The 17,121-nt window shown below is 36.9% G+C and overlaps 3 protein-coding genes across 4 annotated transcripts; 2 read left to right on the top strand and 1 right to left on the bottom strand.

Annotated features, from left to right (window-relative positions):
* Nucleotides 1-2,202: 2,202 nt before the first annotated feature.
* On the bottom strand, nucleotides 2,203-5,601 carry LOC119066509. Its single transcript, XM_037169020.1, has 3 exons — nucleotides 4,673-5,601; nucleotides 3,910-4,603; nucleotides 2,203-2,735 (listed from the first exon to the last, which is right to left on the bottom strand). Exons 1-2 carry the CDS (start codon nucleotides 5,313-5,315, stop codon nucleotides 4,287-4,289), a joined length of 960 nt encoding a protein of 319 aa, XP_037024915.1. The 5' UTR covers nucleotides 5,316-5,601; the 3' UTR covers nucleotides 2,203-2,735; nucleotides 3,910-4,286.
* A 3,469-nt stretch (nucleotides 5,602-9,070) lies between these two features.
* Nucleotides 9,071-10,477, top strand: LOC119066507. 2 transcript variants are annotated; one of them, XM_037169018.1, is made up of 4 exons: nucleotides 9,071-9,292; nucleotides 9,366-9,609; nucleotides 9,683-9,868; nucleotides 9,944-10,477. In XM_037169018.1, the coding sequence occupies exons 2-4, from the start codon at nucleotides 9,381-9,383 to the stop codon at nucleotides 10,225-10,227; spliced, it is 699 nt and encodes a 232-aa protein (XP_037024913.1). In that variant the 5' UTR covers nucleotides 9,071-9,292; nucleotides 9,366-9,380; the 3' UTR covers nucleotides 10,228-10,477. The 2 variants fall into 2 exon arrangements, with proteins under 2 accessions (XP_037024913.1, XP_037024912.1); XM_037169017.1 differs by having other exon boundaries at nucleotides 9,071-9,296.
* Nucleotides 10,478-14,165: 3,688 nt separating this feature from the next.
* On the top strand, nucleotides 14,166-16,020 carry LOC119085966 (probable cytochrome P450 9f2). Its single transcript, XM_037196522.1, has 2 exons — nucleotides 14,166-15,207; nucleotides 15,264-16,020. Exons 1-2 carry the CDS (start codon nucleotides 14,235-14,237, stop codon nucleotides 15,914-15,916), a joined length of 1,626 nt encoding a protein of 541 aa, XP_037052417.1. The 5' UTR covers nucleotides 14,166-14,234; the 3' UTR covers nucleotides 15,917-16,020.
* Nucleotides 16,021-17,121: the final 1,101 nt, after the last annotated feature.

Below are 17,121 nucleotides of genomic sequence, written 5' to 3'. Positions count from 1 at the left end.
TACTTCGAGGATTTTTAGGTTTACGCATACGTTTGTAACACGTCGAATTGGACTCCCTGAGTAAGGGGAAACCTATTGTGGTTGTCTAGAGATGCCAAATCCACGAAAAAAAATGTCCGTCTGTCCGTCTGTCTGTCTGCACTATAACTTGAGTAAAACGCATCCGATTTTGAAAATTCTTTTTTTTCCCGTTTGGTAATGTCAAAAGACAGGCTAAGTTCGAAGATGAGTGATTTTGGATCGACCCCTCCCGAGCTGTGGCCCAATAAGTGCTTTACGGTTTTTCGAAGATATCTCCGGACATTCAAACGTTACACTTGTAAGTGATACGTCAAATAAAAGGTATTTACAAAACCGATCGACGAAAAAAAAGTTTATGGAAATCGGATGACCGACTCGTGAGTTAGACCCCTTGGTGTGGAACAGGCACAGGGCGGCAAGCAGTTTTTGCTTGTAGGTCGGCCACATTTGAACATATTTCGTCTGTTTTAGCTTTATTAGATAGGTATTGACCGTACCAATCAGGGAAAAAAAATTTATGAAATTATGTTCTCCGGAGCGTGAGCTAGGTCTCTTGGAGTGAGCTCTTATCTGGCTACTCGGAAGTACAGTGAACGTGGTGTATTTTGACAATATCTCGAGTAAATTTTGACCGAATTTCATGAATTTTTTTTTTGTTTGAAAGGTATTAACAAATGTAAAGCGTCGGTACTATTTTCGGTTTCCTAACAAAATGGCTGCCGGCGGCCATATTGGATTTTATTAAAAGTGATATAAAGTGGGAAAAATGATGCTTAGAGAGTTTCTGTTAACATGGAAATAATGTGTTAAGTGTGAGGGGTTTCAGGGATTCCATATACGGACATCTATATATACCTATATACAGCTATATTGAGCTATATACAGGCATATAGAGCTATATAATAGCATATATTTATCTGTGAAATGTTTATTTATAGTGAAATATAGGTAAATATAGCGGTATATAGCTGTTTAAATAGGAATTTATGAAAGTTGACTTCGTACGGGGCTGTCTATATTGCCTCCGGCAATTTATTTGTATATGCTAACAAGGCAAAGAGTGGATAATGTAAGTGATTTTAAAGGGAGAATAGTTTTTCAGCAGAGAAGAAAATGAAGTAAGAGAAATGAAGAGTTTCACATTAAAGGCTTTTGATACGAATAGGTGTTTCGTACGGGTCGGCGTTAGCTATGTTTTTTTGTTGCAAATGATTCAGGGGGGTCGCCTGAATCGATTACTGTATACATGCCGATTTCCCTGATTGGTACGGTCAATACCTATCTAATAAAGCTAAAACAGACGAAATATGTTGAAATGTGGCCGACCTACAAGCAAAAACTGCTTGCCGCCCTGTGCCTGTTTCACACCAAGGGGTCTAACTCACGAGTCGGTCATCCGATTTCCATAAACTTTTTTTTGTCGATCGGTATTGTAAAAACCTTTTATTTGACGTATCAGTTACAAGTGTACCGTTTGAATGTCCGGAGATATCTTCGAAAAACCGTAAAGCACTTATTGGGCCACAGCTCGGGAAGGGTCGATCCAAAATCACTCATCTTCGAATTTCGCCTGTCTTTTGACATTACCAAACGGGAAAAAAAAGAATTTTCAAAATCGGATGCGTTTTACTCAAGTTATCGTGCAGACGGACAGACGGACATTTTTTTTTCACTGATTTGGCATCTCTAGACAACCACAATAGGTTTCCCCTTACTCAGGGAGTCCAATTCGACGTGTTACGGACGTATGCGTAAACTCATAAGACCCCAGTACTTCGTACGGGTCTAAAAATGGGTGTATTGAAGCTACTCAGGGATAACGAAACACTCGTAGAAAGAAATGAAGCGAAGAAAACTAATTACCTTTTACATATTCTTATCGTTATCACTCATGGTTGGATCATTCCGGGTCTAGGTCATCCCTTCGGTTCGTTGTGATGGTCTGTTTGTAGTCTTGTTATGGTTCCATGTCTCATCCGGTTCTTATATGGAAAATTTAATGGAGTTTTTACTTTCAAAAGTTTATGATTACATCAGTCGCACTGTTTGTCCGAATGTTTTGTTGAAATAATGAAAACTGACGCATATTCAATGTCTTAAATAATTTATTTTCTTTTAGTACGTAAAATAGTTATAAGATTATCCGTGTTGTATAATACACCCTAACTTATCGATTAATTCTTTCTTTTCACTTTTAATTTCACTGTCAATGCAAAACGTTTCAGTAAATTTCAATTGAAAATCCGAGTTGAAACGAATATGTACATACCTGGCTCTAGAAAATTGGTTCGTATATGTCGCACTAAAAACTTTTTATTTTTATTTTTTTTACATTAAATATTTGGGAAATCTGAAAAACGATAAGCTGGCATTCAACGCTCAGCTCTCTCTTTCAAATAAACAAAACTTTTGCCTGAAATGTTTAAAAAAAATGACAAAGATAAGATTGGTCCGAATAGTTTCGCTACGATAAAGACTTTTCAATTTATCCCGAATTGTTGACGTGAACAAAATAGAAGAACGGAAATTTCCGGTTCTTGATAATTTTAAAAATGGGATTCCGATCGAAACGAAAAATTGAAAAATCTTGGTCGCATAGTCGCAATTGATTCTTTTGCTGGTTCGATACGATACATATTCCATATACACGGAATGATTTTATACTTAGCCGTCAAAGAAACCGAACTTCGAAATTGCTATCCAAAACACACTTGCTGTAAGCATAAATACCAAATTCAATAAATAAAAATCCCAGACAATATTTTTGGTATGAATCTAAGGTGCAGGAGGCACGGCGGCCGTTTGTAATTGTAATTCAGTTTTATGGTCTAATCACCAATGCATTCGAACGAGGAAAAATCTCAAAGAAATTCACAAGCTCCTCTGGACGCATTTATGTTTCCAACGCAAAATTCATCATTTCAATTTGAAGTTATTTCACACAAAAAGAGGAAGGACAATTTGATGCGCTCTCAGTGAGTCGAGCCACTGAGCACTCCTTGTTTGAAAGTTTGTAATTCCATAAAGGACTATTTTTGGGAATACAATTTCCAAAATTTTCCGAAATTTTCTTAAATTTTTTCATATTTTTCCATTTGTTTGGTACAATTAGGGAAAACTTAGGAAAACTCGGGAAAATAAAAAAAATGAGAAAATGTTTTCCCAAAAAAGTTACTGAATTGAGCACAGTGCCGCATTTCAAAACAAAATTCGAGTTGTCTTGTGAGTCTGAAAGAATTGTGAAATCAATTAAGATTCAAAGAAATACGAAAAATGAAATCTCAGCGACATTACATCTCTCAAAAATTTCAGTGGACGATTCAGTTTAATTTTTCTATTGCGGTAGAAATGGAGGAGAAGGAGGAGCTCCTCAAGATGTCAAGGATGACATTGAAGTGATTTTCGGTTTGCATGACCGTGAAAAAAAACGATTTATGAAAGACTTACTGACCTATTTTTGGCCAAGACATTCTTCAAATCGATTTTTTACCGTGAAGCCATGATGGCACATTTTTGACCAAATGAAGAAAAATGTTGCAGACGACAGGTTCTGCATTTTTCTTCATTTTAGTCAAAATTGTGCTTTCATGGCTTCACGGTGACAAGTCGATTTGAAGAATGTCTTGGTCATAAGTAACTAATTCGTACAATGCTTTTCACTTTATAATAAGCGGGTGACGCTTGTGATGTATGTTGAAAGCACAGAAAATTTAGTCAGTCAACTGAGCGAGAGAAAATCTCTGAAATTATGACATTTTGTCGCTCAATGCAAAACCCTTCCTCTTTTTATGTGAAACTCGACGATTACAACAAGAAAATAAATATTTTCGGATTGAACCTGTGACCTTAGATGTCATACCAAAACGAAATGATGCAATGGTTTCCCACCTTAAATTAACACCACATTCGGCCATACACAATCTGTTGCCGCACTGTTGTGTCTCCGATCAACATTCTGAAAAATTAACATGAATAATTAACAAGCAACGGATCAAACCAATTCTCTGTAAAAATTTCGTTTCAGTATATTCGTAGTCAACTCTTCATTTTCTTTGTTCTTCGTTTTGGACGTCGCAATTGCTGACGCTTTATGTTTTTCAAAAAATGAAAGAATTCTATCGATTTACAAAATGAAAAACTAAACTTAAAGGCAAAATATTTTGTAACAAATTCCTCGCTTCCATGACAGAAAATTAGAGATTAAGAATTTTTTAAATTACAAAAATGTATTCGTGTCCGATACAGACATTCAAACTCTTTCCTATTTACATTTCCTCGATCCATGCATTCTGTGAACTGGAATGGCAGGCCGCACAGAATTCCAACGAAACGCGACCGCCTGACAGATGCAAACAAATGCCCGGACCGGCATCCTTTCCACACCGCTCATCCGTTTCCGACGTCCAATTCGTGTGTTGCTGATAGTAATTGTGTTCACTGTTCACCAATGACTGTGTGTCACTGGCCGTCGACAATTGTGGAATGGATTTTACATCGTCGTCACTGTTCAATAAGCTCCTCCAATCGCCCATTGCCAGACAGTTATCATCGATGGTCGACTGGCCGAAACCTAAATCATAATCTGAAAATGAAAATTCATTTTCGTTTAGCGGCCAACTTAAAAACGGATCTTTGCGGATGGTCACTGTACCATTCTCTTTTTCGTCTTCGCCGAACGATGTTGCTGTTGATGTTGCTGGGGACTGGCTCGACACAGAGCCGGTCAATCGTCGATCCTTCTGTTCGTCTTCGGCAACAAAACTCAGTGCCGATGAAGTGAGTGGCAACTTATTGCCGCGAATGGTCTTCAACAATGCCATTATATCGGTCTTGTTCGCAATAGTGCTCCGTAAATACAGGGTTTCGTGTTCGAGTTTTTTCACAGTTCGATCTTTTTGCTTCAAAATCTTTCGCAGACATCGAATCTCCTGAGCCTTTTGCTCTAATTGATCTTCCAATACTTTGACGTGCTCCTTCTTTCTGCGACGATTTTCTCGTGCCATTAAAGCATTTCGATTTTGTACGTTTGGATCCGGTTGTCTGGTCGGCAATCGTTCGATGCGATTACCTGACGCTGTGGATGATGTTTTTCGTCGTTTCACAACTTTATGTTCGTCAAACGTTTGCAAACGTTTACGTGTCGATGACGCAATTCGATTATTTGGGACATATTCATCGTCCGAATCAATTTGAGTGAAGGATTCGTTGTCCGGTAACGATTCAAAATTACTGTCATCGGATGAATCAGTGCAATCCCGTTCTTGTATCGACTGGGCGAACGTCTCAAAATCCATCGTTCGACAGTTTATTAGTTTTTCTTACTTCACTTTCTATTTTGTACGTGCTGAGCGCAATGGCGTCGTAATTTTTGTTGTGTGAAAAACAAGAAATAATTGGCTATTAAACTTGTCTAAATTCAAACCCTTTCTCAGTTTTACTTACTGATGGTACAACACTTGATGAATATTTTGCTTCAGTTGCATTTACTTTCCGTATATTTGATTATTTTTTCAATCTTTTGTCTAAGAGAGAAGCAACGACGTCGTTACCTTAAAAAAACTGAATTTCACAAAATGGTGTCACATGATCAGTGTTGTTAGAACAGCGAAAGAGGCGAATACGGCGAATCTCTGTTTTGAGTCTTGCGTGAAGTACAAGAGCAATAAACTGTTATGATCAGAGAGGGTGAATTTTTTTTTTGAATCGGACACACCATTTTTGTTTCCGGACATTTATGGTGCTATCGATAGGAAATTTTGAGGTGATCATTTCGAAGAAGAAGTTTCTTTTTTAAACGACCTCTCCGGCTCGAGGTGAACCTTTTAAAATTTCAAAATTTTGTTCTCCGAAACTAACCGACCTGGTCGATTTTGATCTTATGGTGGTTTGTAGAGTAGAATTTTTTTTTAACAGATTGATCTGGATCTGGAAACATGCTCTATCAATAATCTCAGTAGACACTTTCTCCCACACTCTCCTTCCTGGAAATCGATTTTATTTGAAACGACAGAACATTTCCAGCCTAAATGCCTCGCTTAGGTGGGTTCTGAACTATATTAAGTTAATATTATTATTATTATTATTATTATTATTATTATTCGTGAGTTAGGGCCACCTAAGTGATTTAAGGTCTTTTGGTGATATTTATGGCAAAATAAACGATGGAAATGTAAATGAACGGCAAATGATAGGTATTGTCAATACCAATCCAGGAAAAAAAAGTTTTTTAAAATCGGGTGAGTGGACCGTGAGTTAGGGCCTTAGAAGTGAAAAGCTACTAGGGCCCTATGTGTATACATTGAACTCGAGTAAATTTCATTCGTTTTTCGCAATTTTTGTGTCATTTGGAAGGTAATCAAAGGCCGAATAGAATGTTGTTGAAAAAAAAAAAATTTGGGTCCTCGGACTAAGGCCGCTACTAGGGCCCTATGCGTATTTTACATACAACTCGAGTAAATTTCATCCGTTTTTCGTAATTTTTGTTTCATTTGAAAGATAATCGAACACCGAATAGAATGTTGTTGAAAAAAAAAATTAAATTTGGGTCCTTGGACTAAGGCCGCTACTAGGGCCCTATGTGTATTTTACATATAACTCGAGCAAATTTCATCCGTTTTTCGTAATTTTTGTTTCATTTGGAAGGTAATCAAAGGCCGAATAGAATGTAGTTGAAAAAAAATTAAATTTGGGTCCTCGGACTAAGGCCGCTACTAGGGCCCTATGTGAATTTTACATATAACTCGAGCAAATTTCATCCGTTTTTCGTAATTTTTGTTTCATTTGGAAGGTAATCAAAGGCCGAATAGAATGTAGTTGAAAAAAAAAAATTAAATTTGGGTCCTCGGACTAAGGCCGCTACTAGGGCCCTATGCGTATTTTACATACAACTCGAGTAAATTTCATCCGTTTTTCGTAATTTTTGTTTCATTTGAAAGATAATCGAACACCGAATAGAATGTTGTTGATAAAAAAATTAAATTTGGGTCCTTGGACTAAGGCCACTACTAGGGCCCTATGTGTATTTTACATACAACTCGAGCAAATTTCATCCGTTTTTCGTAATTTTTGTTTCATTTGGAAGGTAATCAAAGGCCGAATAGAATGTTGTTGAAAAAAAATTAAATTTGGGTCCTCGGACTAAGGCCGCTACTAGGGCCCTATGTGAATTTTACATATAACTCGAGCAAATTTCATCCGTTTTTCGTAATTTTTGTTTCATTTGGAAGGTAATCAAAGGCCGAATAGAATGTAGTTGAAAAAAAAAATGGATTGACTGAGGCTGATACTAGGCCCTATGTGTATTTATACTCAATAAATTAAAATTTTAGGGCTATTTGAAATTTTTGTTTTATTTGAAAGGAACGTCGTACGGGGCTTCGTAATTGCGCTATGCGCAATTTCTAAGATGTATACATTCCATAATAATTTTACTTTAACTACTTTAACCGGCGCATAGGCTTACGGTCAAAGTAGGGTGACAGACGTACTAGGGTCACGTACGCAATAGATATACGGGTTTGTACGGGGCTCAGTCGCAGCAAACGCTCCGACTGTTCTGATGGCTCGTTTTTTATAGGCAGCTGTACGTTTCGATGTTTAGATGAATTAAAAAAAAAATCCATTCATTTTAGAGGAACAGTCTAGCTTAATGATTGTGAAATCGATGCGACGATGAGACCGTTCAATAAGAAGACGACTTTCTGTAGTATTTTCATTTTTACAACGAGATGTGCATTGATTGCCGAAATAACCAGTGTTTCAATGTTTTTGAAGTCATTGTTTAGTTATAAAAAGTAACAAAAAGGAACGGCGCTCGAGTGATTCTTTTCTTGTTATTTTTACATTTAAAGTTTCAGAATAGGATAAAATAAAGTGTACAATAGAATTTTGTTTCTCTTTGCTTTTAACGCCTTCATTTGTTCTTTATACCATCCTTTAACGGAATATTCTTTATCATTTTTTTGTGAAATTGAAATTGAATCAGATCAATGTGATCAGATCTGAATCTTAAAATGACCGATTTGAATTTTCCAGATTCACATCAGATTACAATTAGCCTGATCTGATCTGGACCTGAAAATTTCAGGTCACCTTTTTTTCAGATTCAGATCAGTTCAGAACGATCTGTTCCGAGCCCTACAGCTGTCAATTACTCACAGAAAAAATTTCGCAGTATTCATTTTTAAAGCTGCTTGACATTCGAAATGGAACACTCTATCATTTTGTTACTATACAATGTTAAAAGAGTTTAAAAACAGGAGAAAAAACCAGTTAATTCAACTGAGCTCGATGGGTGATATGTCAAAATTTGTATGTAAAAAGGGGAAAAAACCAGTTAATTCAACTGACATGTCGAAATTTCCACTCTCTTTTAACACTGTATACAGTGTTTAAGCAGAGAGTTTTTTGACCAATGTGTAAGTGATCTCGGGGTATAGCTGTCAAAACAGGAGGCAAAATTTGAATTTGTTTTGTATTTTGCAAACAAAATTAAATTAAAATTTGGGAAACACAAATTCAACCGAATGAAAGATTATAGTTTACTATTGAATTGTTTGAAGTCAAATACACTACATCTACATGCAATTAAAACGAAGAAAACTCAAAATTGTTTTCACATGAAAACATACTGCCACGCAAATTCAAATTTTCAGCTCACTTTATTGTGACAGCTAACCCCAAGATCAGTTATATTTCCTCTACTTAAACACCGTATACTCGATACACTAGTTAGGAACTGAGCCGAAATCTCTCTCCGTTAATGTGTTCACGGAGAGCGATTTCTGACCAGTTAATTTCAACTAATCTGTGGGTCACTCAGGTCGCTCAGGTCCCTCAGGTCACTCATCAAAACGAGAGAATTTATTTATTTATTTATATGAATTTCTGACAACTGACCTACAGATCAGTTAGATTTGACTGGTTTTCGCCCGCCGTGAATACAAGCAAAGAAATTCAAATTTTCTGAATCCAAAGTTATGGTACTAGATCGACTGTGAGCAGCATTCAATTCAATTTTATCATAATAGTTTGTACAATCTGTTACATACACTGACAACACCGCGAATCAATGACGTTTACCTAGTTTTAAAACAATACACAATCCTTAGTTTTGTAGACTCATTGTTTTAGTTTTCCCCATTTTCATTTTGCATGCATTTTCCGTAGATTATTACTTATCACCGAATTCATATTATTATGACCGTCCCACTGTCGAAAGACGAATCTCATTTATAACCGAAATCGGAAGCAGCACACAAAACAATTTTCCGTAAGTCATAAGCTTTAGGGTGTCACACATCATTCCTCAGTTTACGATCAAAACAATTTTTGCCCTTTTTCAGTACCACTTGTCTATCATGAGTATTAAAACAAGATCTCTAGTGTTTGCAACGTTCTTCGGTAGTTGCATTGTTGTCGGTCTTCTAGTTGCCGCCTTAACGACTGATTATTGGGTATTATCTGAAGCAAAACGTCACACCAATGGAACGATAACGAAAGAACCTGCGGGTAAAGTTAACTTTGGCCTATTTTCCGGCTACAAAGGACTCAATATTGGCTATGGCGTTCGACCGGAAACTATCAATGGTTTGTTTGTTCAATCTATAATCAAAAATTGCCTTCCGTTCAGTAGTTCCAACATTTCGTGTGTTGATTTCAGTTATGCTGTTCATGCAATCCGAACCGGATTCGATGAACTATTGGTTGTGGTTAGGAGCGGCTCTTGGTGTCGGATTTGGTTTATTGGCCAGTGCTATTGCTGCCATTGCATCGGTACTTAAGACTGCTTCGATTTCGAAGAAACGGGGAACATTGATTTTACTGTTCATCAGTAATGTAGCGTCAGGTACGTGAATCATTGACGGTCTTGTCGATCTTTGAGTTAGTAACATTCCTTACCATTTGTGCTTTGTATTCACAGCTCTGTCACAAATTCTTGCCTTTATTTGCTGGCTCGTTCAATTCTTCCAATATTTAACGCACAATGTTCTAACAACGGCTGATCGAGAGACCCATTGGTACTCACACGGCCTAGCATCACTTGGTCATAGCTTTTATTTCCTTGTCGTTGGAATTTTATTCGTGTTCTTCAATATTGGACTGCTCATAGCTGCGGTAAATATGGAACGTAGAGAACGCCGAAAAGCCAGACACGATGATCCTGCGTACGATGAGAAGGCTCAGGGAGCTATTATGTTGTATTAGGAGGGAGAGACGTTCATGTGGAACGTTAACTTTTCACATTTTTTTTTTATTTCTAAAGATCTGAGACTTTTGAACAAATTGAAATTAAGCAACACAAAGTTAAAGTGCCTATCATGCCATACTCACAACTCTTTTTTTTATAGATTTATCGATGATTGCCTAACTGTACATTGTTGTACTTAACAAAATGTTAACGAGAGTGAAATATTTTTGTTTTACAAATAAAAGTTTACATTTTTCAGTAACAGCACGTCTCTTCGATCTTTATATGCCCGGGATACACTGACAACCTTAACCACACTGACAACCTTAACCACACTGACACATTAAACTCAAATACCACACCTAGAACATTGGCAACAACACTGACAATCCTGAAACTTTAGAAATTATAGTTCCGAAGTAATCGTAGACGGTACGAAATCGTCGATCAAAGGGAATCGTAATTCCTGGTGAAACGAAAATTCTGAGGAATCAGAATTCCTAGTCCTACAAAATCGTAATTCCTAGCGAATCGTAATTCTTGGATAATCTCAATTCCTATTTAAAGTTAAGGTAGCTGAACATAAGTGAAGCTTCCGCGACATCGGCTCGACGGATTTCATCAATCGAGATCCGGTGACACTTTAGTGGTAATTATTATCAAATTACTGAACCATTCATCGTTATGCCAGTTCTGTCAAAATTTTAAATTTTATTTCACTGGCTGTTAAGTCTAAGGTTCTGAAAAAAACAGGTTAAAACACTTCTGAGTTGATCACGAAGGCAGTGAGGTTGCTAGGAATCTCGCGCCGTATGGGCGCGAGATTACTACGTTTATATAGTGGTAATTTCGCGCCCATACAATTTTTGAAATTTTGGTGTTGTTGGAATTCGGCGCGAATTATGGAATTCGGTGCGAATTTGATTTATGATGGTTTTAGGCTAAGTAAAAGTTGGAAATGGGTGCGAACACGATTTAGAGCACTTTTAAAGGAACTGAAAGTTGGAAATGTGTGCGAACTCGATTTAGAGAATTTTTGAAGGAACCGAAAGTTGGAAGTGGGCGCGAACTCGATTTAGAGCACTTTTAAAGGAACTGAAAGTTGGAAATTGGTGCGGACTCGATTTAGAGCATTATTAAAGGAAGTAAAAGTTGGAAATGGGTGCAAACTCAATTTCGTAAAAGGAAAATTCACTAAGTCTTTGTTAGCATTTCGTAAAAGCAGGTTCTTTGTACATGCTCTAAATCGAGTTCGCACCCATTTCCAACTTTCAGTTTCTTTAAAAATGCTCCAAATCGAGTTCGCACCCATCTCCAACTTTCAGTTTCTTTGTACATGCTCCAAATCGAGTTCGCACCCATTTCCAACTTTTAGTTACTTTGAACATGCTCTAAATCGAGTTCGCACCCATTTCTAACTTTTACTTTGCCTAAAACCATCACAAATCAAATTCGTACCGGATTCCATAATTCGCACCGAATTCCAACACCTCGCATCCGTTTTCAAAAATTCAAAAAATGTATGGGCGCGAAATTACCACTCTAGAGTAGGAATCTCGCACGGCGCGAGATTCCCCAACACCGGCAGTGAAACACAAATTTTGACAATTTAGACAAGTTTTGTTAAAACGACTCATTGCAGACAGATTGCATAAAAATGTCAACTTTCATATCAAAATATCTCGTATTTTAGTTGTCCGAAGCAAAAAACGCTGTTCCTACCTTATGCTAAATATGTGTATGAAAATCCATTTATGAACTCTTCTGCTAACAACTTTTTATAGACGCTGGACGTGAACATAATCCTATTAAACATAAAACTGACCACTTTCGAGTTACCATCGAAGCTAATATCCCTTTAACAGCCTCAGAAACAGTCCTATCTCTCGGCAAAGCATTTGGATGTATCTGGAAATCTCATTTTTGACGAGCGAATATTACCCATCGAATAGTCTAGTTGGAAAAGTTTAATCTCCGTCGGCCCAATGTTGACATATATTTCTGAGTAGTAAACACAAATGAGCAGGAAGATGGCGAAAAAAGCTAAAAACTCTTTGGTACTGACATCAACAAACATCTAAGTCTTCTTTATTACTAAAATTTTGAAGTTCCATTAATTCGCAAAATTAATAAATTGATCAATTAATCAATTAAATTGATTCAGAAGAAGGCCAAGGTCAATTATAATCCATACACATTTGGACATGTAGAGAATAATAACAAAACAATTCATTAATGGTATAAATGGTATAAATACTAGAACTCTTTAATCACAGTAATGACAATGATTTAGCAAATTCGAGGTTAAAATTTACCCAGTCAATTCAAAGAAAAACGAAAAATATAGTTCATTATTATACTTACAGTCGGAGAAATATAGATTTTGGGTTTTTTTAGAGATACCATCATTTCTCTGATTCTCTCAATTGCCATTTGAAATATCATGCGAAATGAGAGAATACAGAAAAACGATGAAAACGATGATGTCTCCTAAAATCCCGAAATCTATTTTTCTCCGACTGCACCAACGGTACTTTTATGTGAAGGCTAAATAAAAATTCGCTCGTATCACAAAATTGTGTCCGAGCAATACTCTCTCTCTCTCTCTCTCTCTCTCTCCAGCAAACAAACTCTCAGCTCCCTGTGTCAAATTCACACCATATTTCTATGTATTTTACAAACACTATTCTCCATTTTGACTGACTACGCTGTAATGTACATGTAAATTCCAAAGGCTACTTGCTTTTTTTACCACCTTAATCAAAGTAGTTTGGTTGCTATAGGTTTGGTTGCTAGAGAGGGTATTGGTCAGAGTCAGTGAATTACGTCGCAGCATCCAATGTATTCTGGTTTATTGTCTGCCCCAAGCGAAAATTGACTATTACACGGCGAAAATGATCCATTACACTAGGCATATTTAGGGTTTATTTCACGCTGACAGTTTTTTCAAGTAAAATTTGCCTTATTTTCACTTTAACTTTTTGTGGAATGCATCGTACAAAAAAGAATGCAAGAAGTGTCGCTAAAATAAAACAGTTTTGGTAAAAATATTGAGCGATGAACACAGTTATTCGAGACAAAATTATTACGCAAGCAATCTGGTTACAACAAATTTTTAGAAGAATTTGCAACACACAGAATTAAAAATGTCGACCACATATTGTGTGCATATATTTTGATGTTTTGAAACAAAACAAGTCAAAATCACACTCGTGAGTTCGCTCGTATCACAAAACTGTGTCCTTGTGTAATGAACTACTTTCGCAACATCCAACTTTAAATCGAGGCAAATCTACTTCTACAATTATTGTAAACATATGACAACAGTAATAATACCTAAGTTGCCTGAAACAACAGTTGAAATTCTTGTCATTCTGATAAGTTCTGATAAGCAACGACTAAATCAGCTTTATTTCAAGTTTATTCTAAGATAAGCATACATAGTCAAAAATACCATAAAGGAATCTCCTAGTACTTAATTTTCGCTCGCAGTTAGCCGCGTTTGCTCATTTTGACTTCGGTTTGCAATCCCTTTCATAAATTTTCTAGCTATGATATGATGTGGTGTACACTTAACCTGTTACCTGCAAGCATATTACCAACATTACTATCGGGTCTATTACTTCCATCGATCAAAGTATTTTTAATCGGTTGATTTGAAATCTTGTACTTCATTTTTTTTAACATGATTTTTACTGCATAAAGGACCATATTAAGCATAGCTTGTCATTTTTTTTGTCGTCGTTATCGATAACAGATGAATAGCCGTATGTGACAGGTTACTGTTTCGCAGACCATCTTTAAGGCAGTTTTCAGTAATATAAATGCCATGACTCCGTTTGGAGAATTTGAATTCTTTTCACAAGTGTAACAAAAGTGAATTGACAATTACTATACACAGCAACATAATCACAAGTTACTCTGACCGTTTAAATTTTGCCAAACAGAAAAACAATTCAGTATTTATCGGGACGCTAAGTGATAAGCATTGCGGTGTCGAACTGAGGTTTAATATCGAAGAAAAATGGGCCCACTTACACTAATGTCGATTTTTCAAATCATTGGATGGCTTTCAGTCATTGGTGTAGTTTTCTTTCTCTACGCTTGTGTATACAAAAACTGGTCATACTTTAGCGATCATAATATCACCTACGATCGTGGAATACCACTTTTGGGATCTATGTGGGACTCACTTACCGGTAGTCGTTCCTTTGTTGATTCGGCGAAACGGATTTACGACAAATATCCAAACGAAAAGTTTTTCGGAATGTATGACAATTTCGGACAGCCAGGCTACGTCATTCGTGATCCCGAATTGATAAAACAAATTGCCATCAAGGACTTTGATAGCTTTCGAAATCATTCGTTCTCTATACCGGAGCACTGTGACTCACTGTTCGGACGATCATTATTTTCAATGACCGATCAGCGATGGAAGGATATGCGGACAACTTTGAGTCCTGTTTTCACGGGAAGCAAAATGCGTGTTATGTTTTCACTAATCGGTGAAGTATCGCAAAGGTTTTGCACATTTTTGAAATACGAATTAGTAGATGGATCACTGGAATGTGATGTGAAAGACCTGTTTAGTCGATTCTCTAATGACGCAATTGCTTCCGCTGCTTTTGGAATGGAGATTAATTCGCTAAAAGATCGCTCTAATCACTTTTTCAAAACTGGCGAAAGTCTTTCGTCCATGTTCGATGGGTTTTCATCGATTGTGAAAATTGTGACAATGATTGCTGCACCAAAACTTGCGAACATCCTGGGTATGAAACTTATAACTGAAAAAGATGCGCAATACTGTCGCGACATAGTTAAAAGCAATATGGAGCATCGTGAGAAAAATAACATTGTCCGTAACGATGTTATCCAGCTGTTAATGGATGTAAGGAAAGGACTGCTCACCGACAACACTGACGATGTGGAAGAGAGCGGTGACATTGGCTTTGCTACCGTGAAAGATCAAACGGAACAGTTGGGAAACAAGATTCAGAGTAAGACGTTTCATGCTTAATGTTCCTTCCGTTAAAACGCTTGATAAACATTTCAGAATGGGAAGAAGATGACTTGGTCGCACAATGTATGCTGTTCTTTCTTGGTGGATTTGCTACGGTTTCATTAACAATTTCATTTATTGCTCACGCATTGGCTGTGTATCCGCAGGTACAGGAACAATTACTTGACGAAATCAAGCGAACCGAAGAAAAACTCGACGGAAAAGCGTTGAACTATGACGCTTTGCAGAACATGAAATATCTTGACATGATTGTGTCAGAAACTATGCGTATGTGGTCACAGGGCGGTATAAGTGAAAGAAAGGCAAACAAACCATTTGATTTACATGACGATAAAGGATCCAAAATCACGGTTGAAGTTGGTCAAGCAGTTTTGTTCCCAATGCACGGCCTTCACAGGGATGCCAAATGGTTCCCCGAACCCGACAAATTTGATCCGGAACGATTTAGCGATGAAAATAAGGGGAACATAGTTTCAGGAACGTATGCTCCATTCGGTTTGGGGCCGAGGGCATGCATTGCCTCACGATTTGCTTTAATGGAATGTAAGGCCTGCATCTATCATTTAGTTAAACTGTATCGTTTGGAGCCATCATCAAAAACACAGCACCCGATTAAATTGAAGGCGGGTGTCGGTAATACGGAAGCAGAAAAAGGTTTTTGGCTACGAATTTCGTTGAGACAATAAAATCATTATTTTGGTTTAAAAGATACAATACAAAGTCGATGGATGAATTTTGATTTGGAATCATAATCCATTTGTTTTGCGATAAATAGTTTGGCTACAGATTAGATTAGATAAGATATTAATCAACTCACTGCGTTGTGCTGATGTTCGTTAATTAAATTTTTAATGACAATCAAAAATGTTCCATCCATCAACGTTTCATTCTGATTTCAAATGATTCCTTTTTTAATTGTGGAGGTCAAAAGACCGGTTTGCCTATAGTTGGGGAGAACCGCCCATCTGATTCTGTTATACAACCGAACAACATAGACTTTTGCGGGAATGACGAAAACAAAATCCAAGATGACCAGTTATAGATCTGTGCCCGCGACATTTTGAGTCCCTCATAGCCCCACGGACTTTCATCGATGCTATTGGCCGCTCATGAACGTGAGAAACACGAAAATGTTTTTTTTTTTGACCTAGATTAGGGCATGCCAGACAAAACGAAATCTGGGAAATGGCAGTTTCTTGTCGTGTTGACCCCACGACTCGAAACGGGTGCCATTCGACGCCTACAGATCCCAATGAACCAAATATACTTTGCCAGAGAAAAAATGGCATCTATTTTTTTGTCAGCAAATTTATTCTTTTTTTCTGCAAATTTATTTTTTTTATCAGCAAATTTAGTGTTTTGTATCAGCAAAATTAGTCTTATTTTCAGCAAACTTATTAGTACTCGAACAGCATATTTATTGCTTTCTGAGCAGCAATATTACTGACTTTAAGCAGCAAAAATAATTCTTTTGCAGCAAATCCCTGGCAGCAAATTTATTAATTTGTAGTCAGCAAATTTATTGTTTTGTAATATGCACTTTTAATGCCTTCGAACAGCAAAATTAATACCTCGAAGTTATTGCTTTTTGTCAGCAAATTTATTAGTGTTTCAATTGCAAATTTATTTTTTTATAAGTAGGAAAATTACTATCTTCAATCAGCATGTGTCCCGCAGTAGGACATATAAAATTATATCACTAACACCACTAACACGAAAACGTCAACTCAACAAGCGACGAAAAGTAGAACTTTCCGTTGCCTTTATTGCGAAAAACGTTGTACACAACTCGGTGATAGATCTTTTAGGCACACGATGTGTATTGTCACGCTCGACCTGCGGTATCGAGTGACAATCTACACACCTAGTGCCTAAAAAAGCATTTATCCCT

The sequence above is a fragment of the Bradysia coprophila genome, chromosome IV (genome assembly GCF_014529535.1).
Source record: "Bradysia coprophila strain Holo2 chromosome IV, BU_Bcop_v1, whole genome shotgun sequence".
Classification (NCBI taxonomy): Eukaryota; Metazoa; Arthropoda; class Insecta; order Diptera; family Sciaridae; genus Bradysia; species Bradysia coprophila.
The sequence above is the reverse complement of the archived record's forward strand: the minus strand, read 5'-3'. Positions and strand labels throughout refer to the sequence as shown.

Coding starts and splice junctions, on each gene's coding strand:
- LOC119066509 (XM_037169020.1), bottom strand. CDS start 5,315: ATGGATTTTGAGACGTTCGCCCAGTCGATACAAGAACGGGATTGCACT. Junction 4,604..4,672: donor CGAAGACGAAAAAGAGAATG/GTACAGTGACCA, acceptor TTTCATTTTCAG/ATTATGATTTAGGTTTCGGC.
- LOC119066507 (XM_037169018.1), top strand. CDS start 9,381: ATGAGTATTAAAACAAGATCTCTAGTGTTTGCAACGTTCTTCGGTAGT. Junction 9,610..9,682: donor TCGACCGGAAACTATCAATG/GTTTGTTTGTTC, acceptor TGTTGATTTCAG/TTATGCTGTTCATGCAATCC. Junction 9,869..9,943: donor CATCAGTAATGTAGCGTCAG/GTACGTGAATCA, acceptor TTGTATTCACAG/CTCTGTCACAAATTCTTGCC.
- LOC119085966 (XM_037196522.1), top strand. CDS start 14,235: ATGGGCCCACTTACACTAATGTCGATTTTTCAAATCATTGGATGGCTT. Junction 15,208..15,263: donor GTTGGGAAACAAGATTCAGA/GTAAGACGTTTC, acceptor TAAACATTTCAG/AATGGGAAGAAGATGACTTG.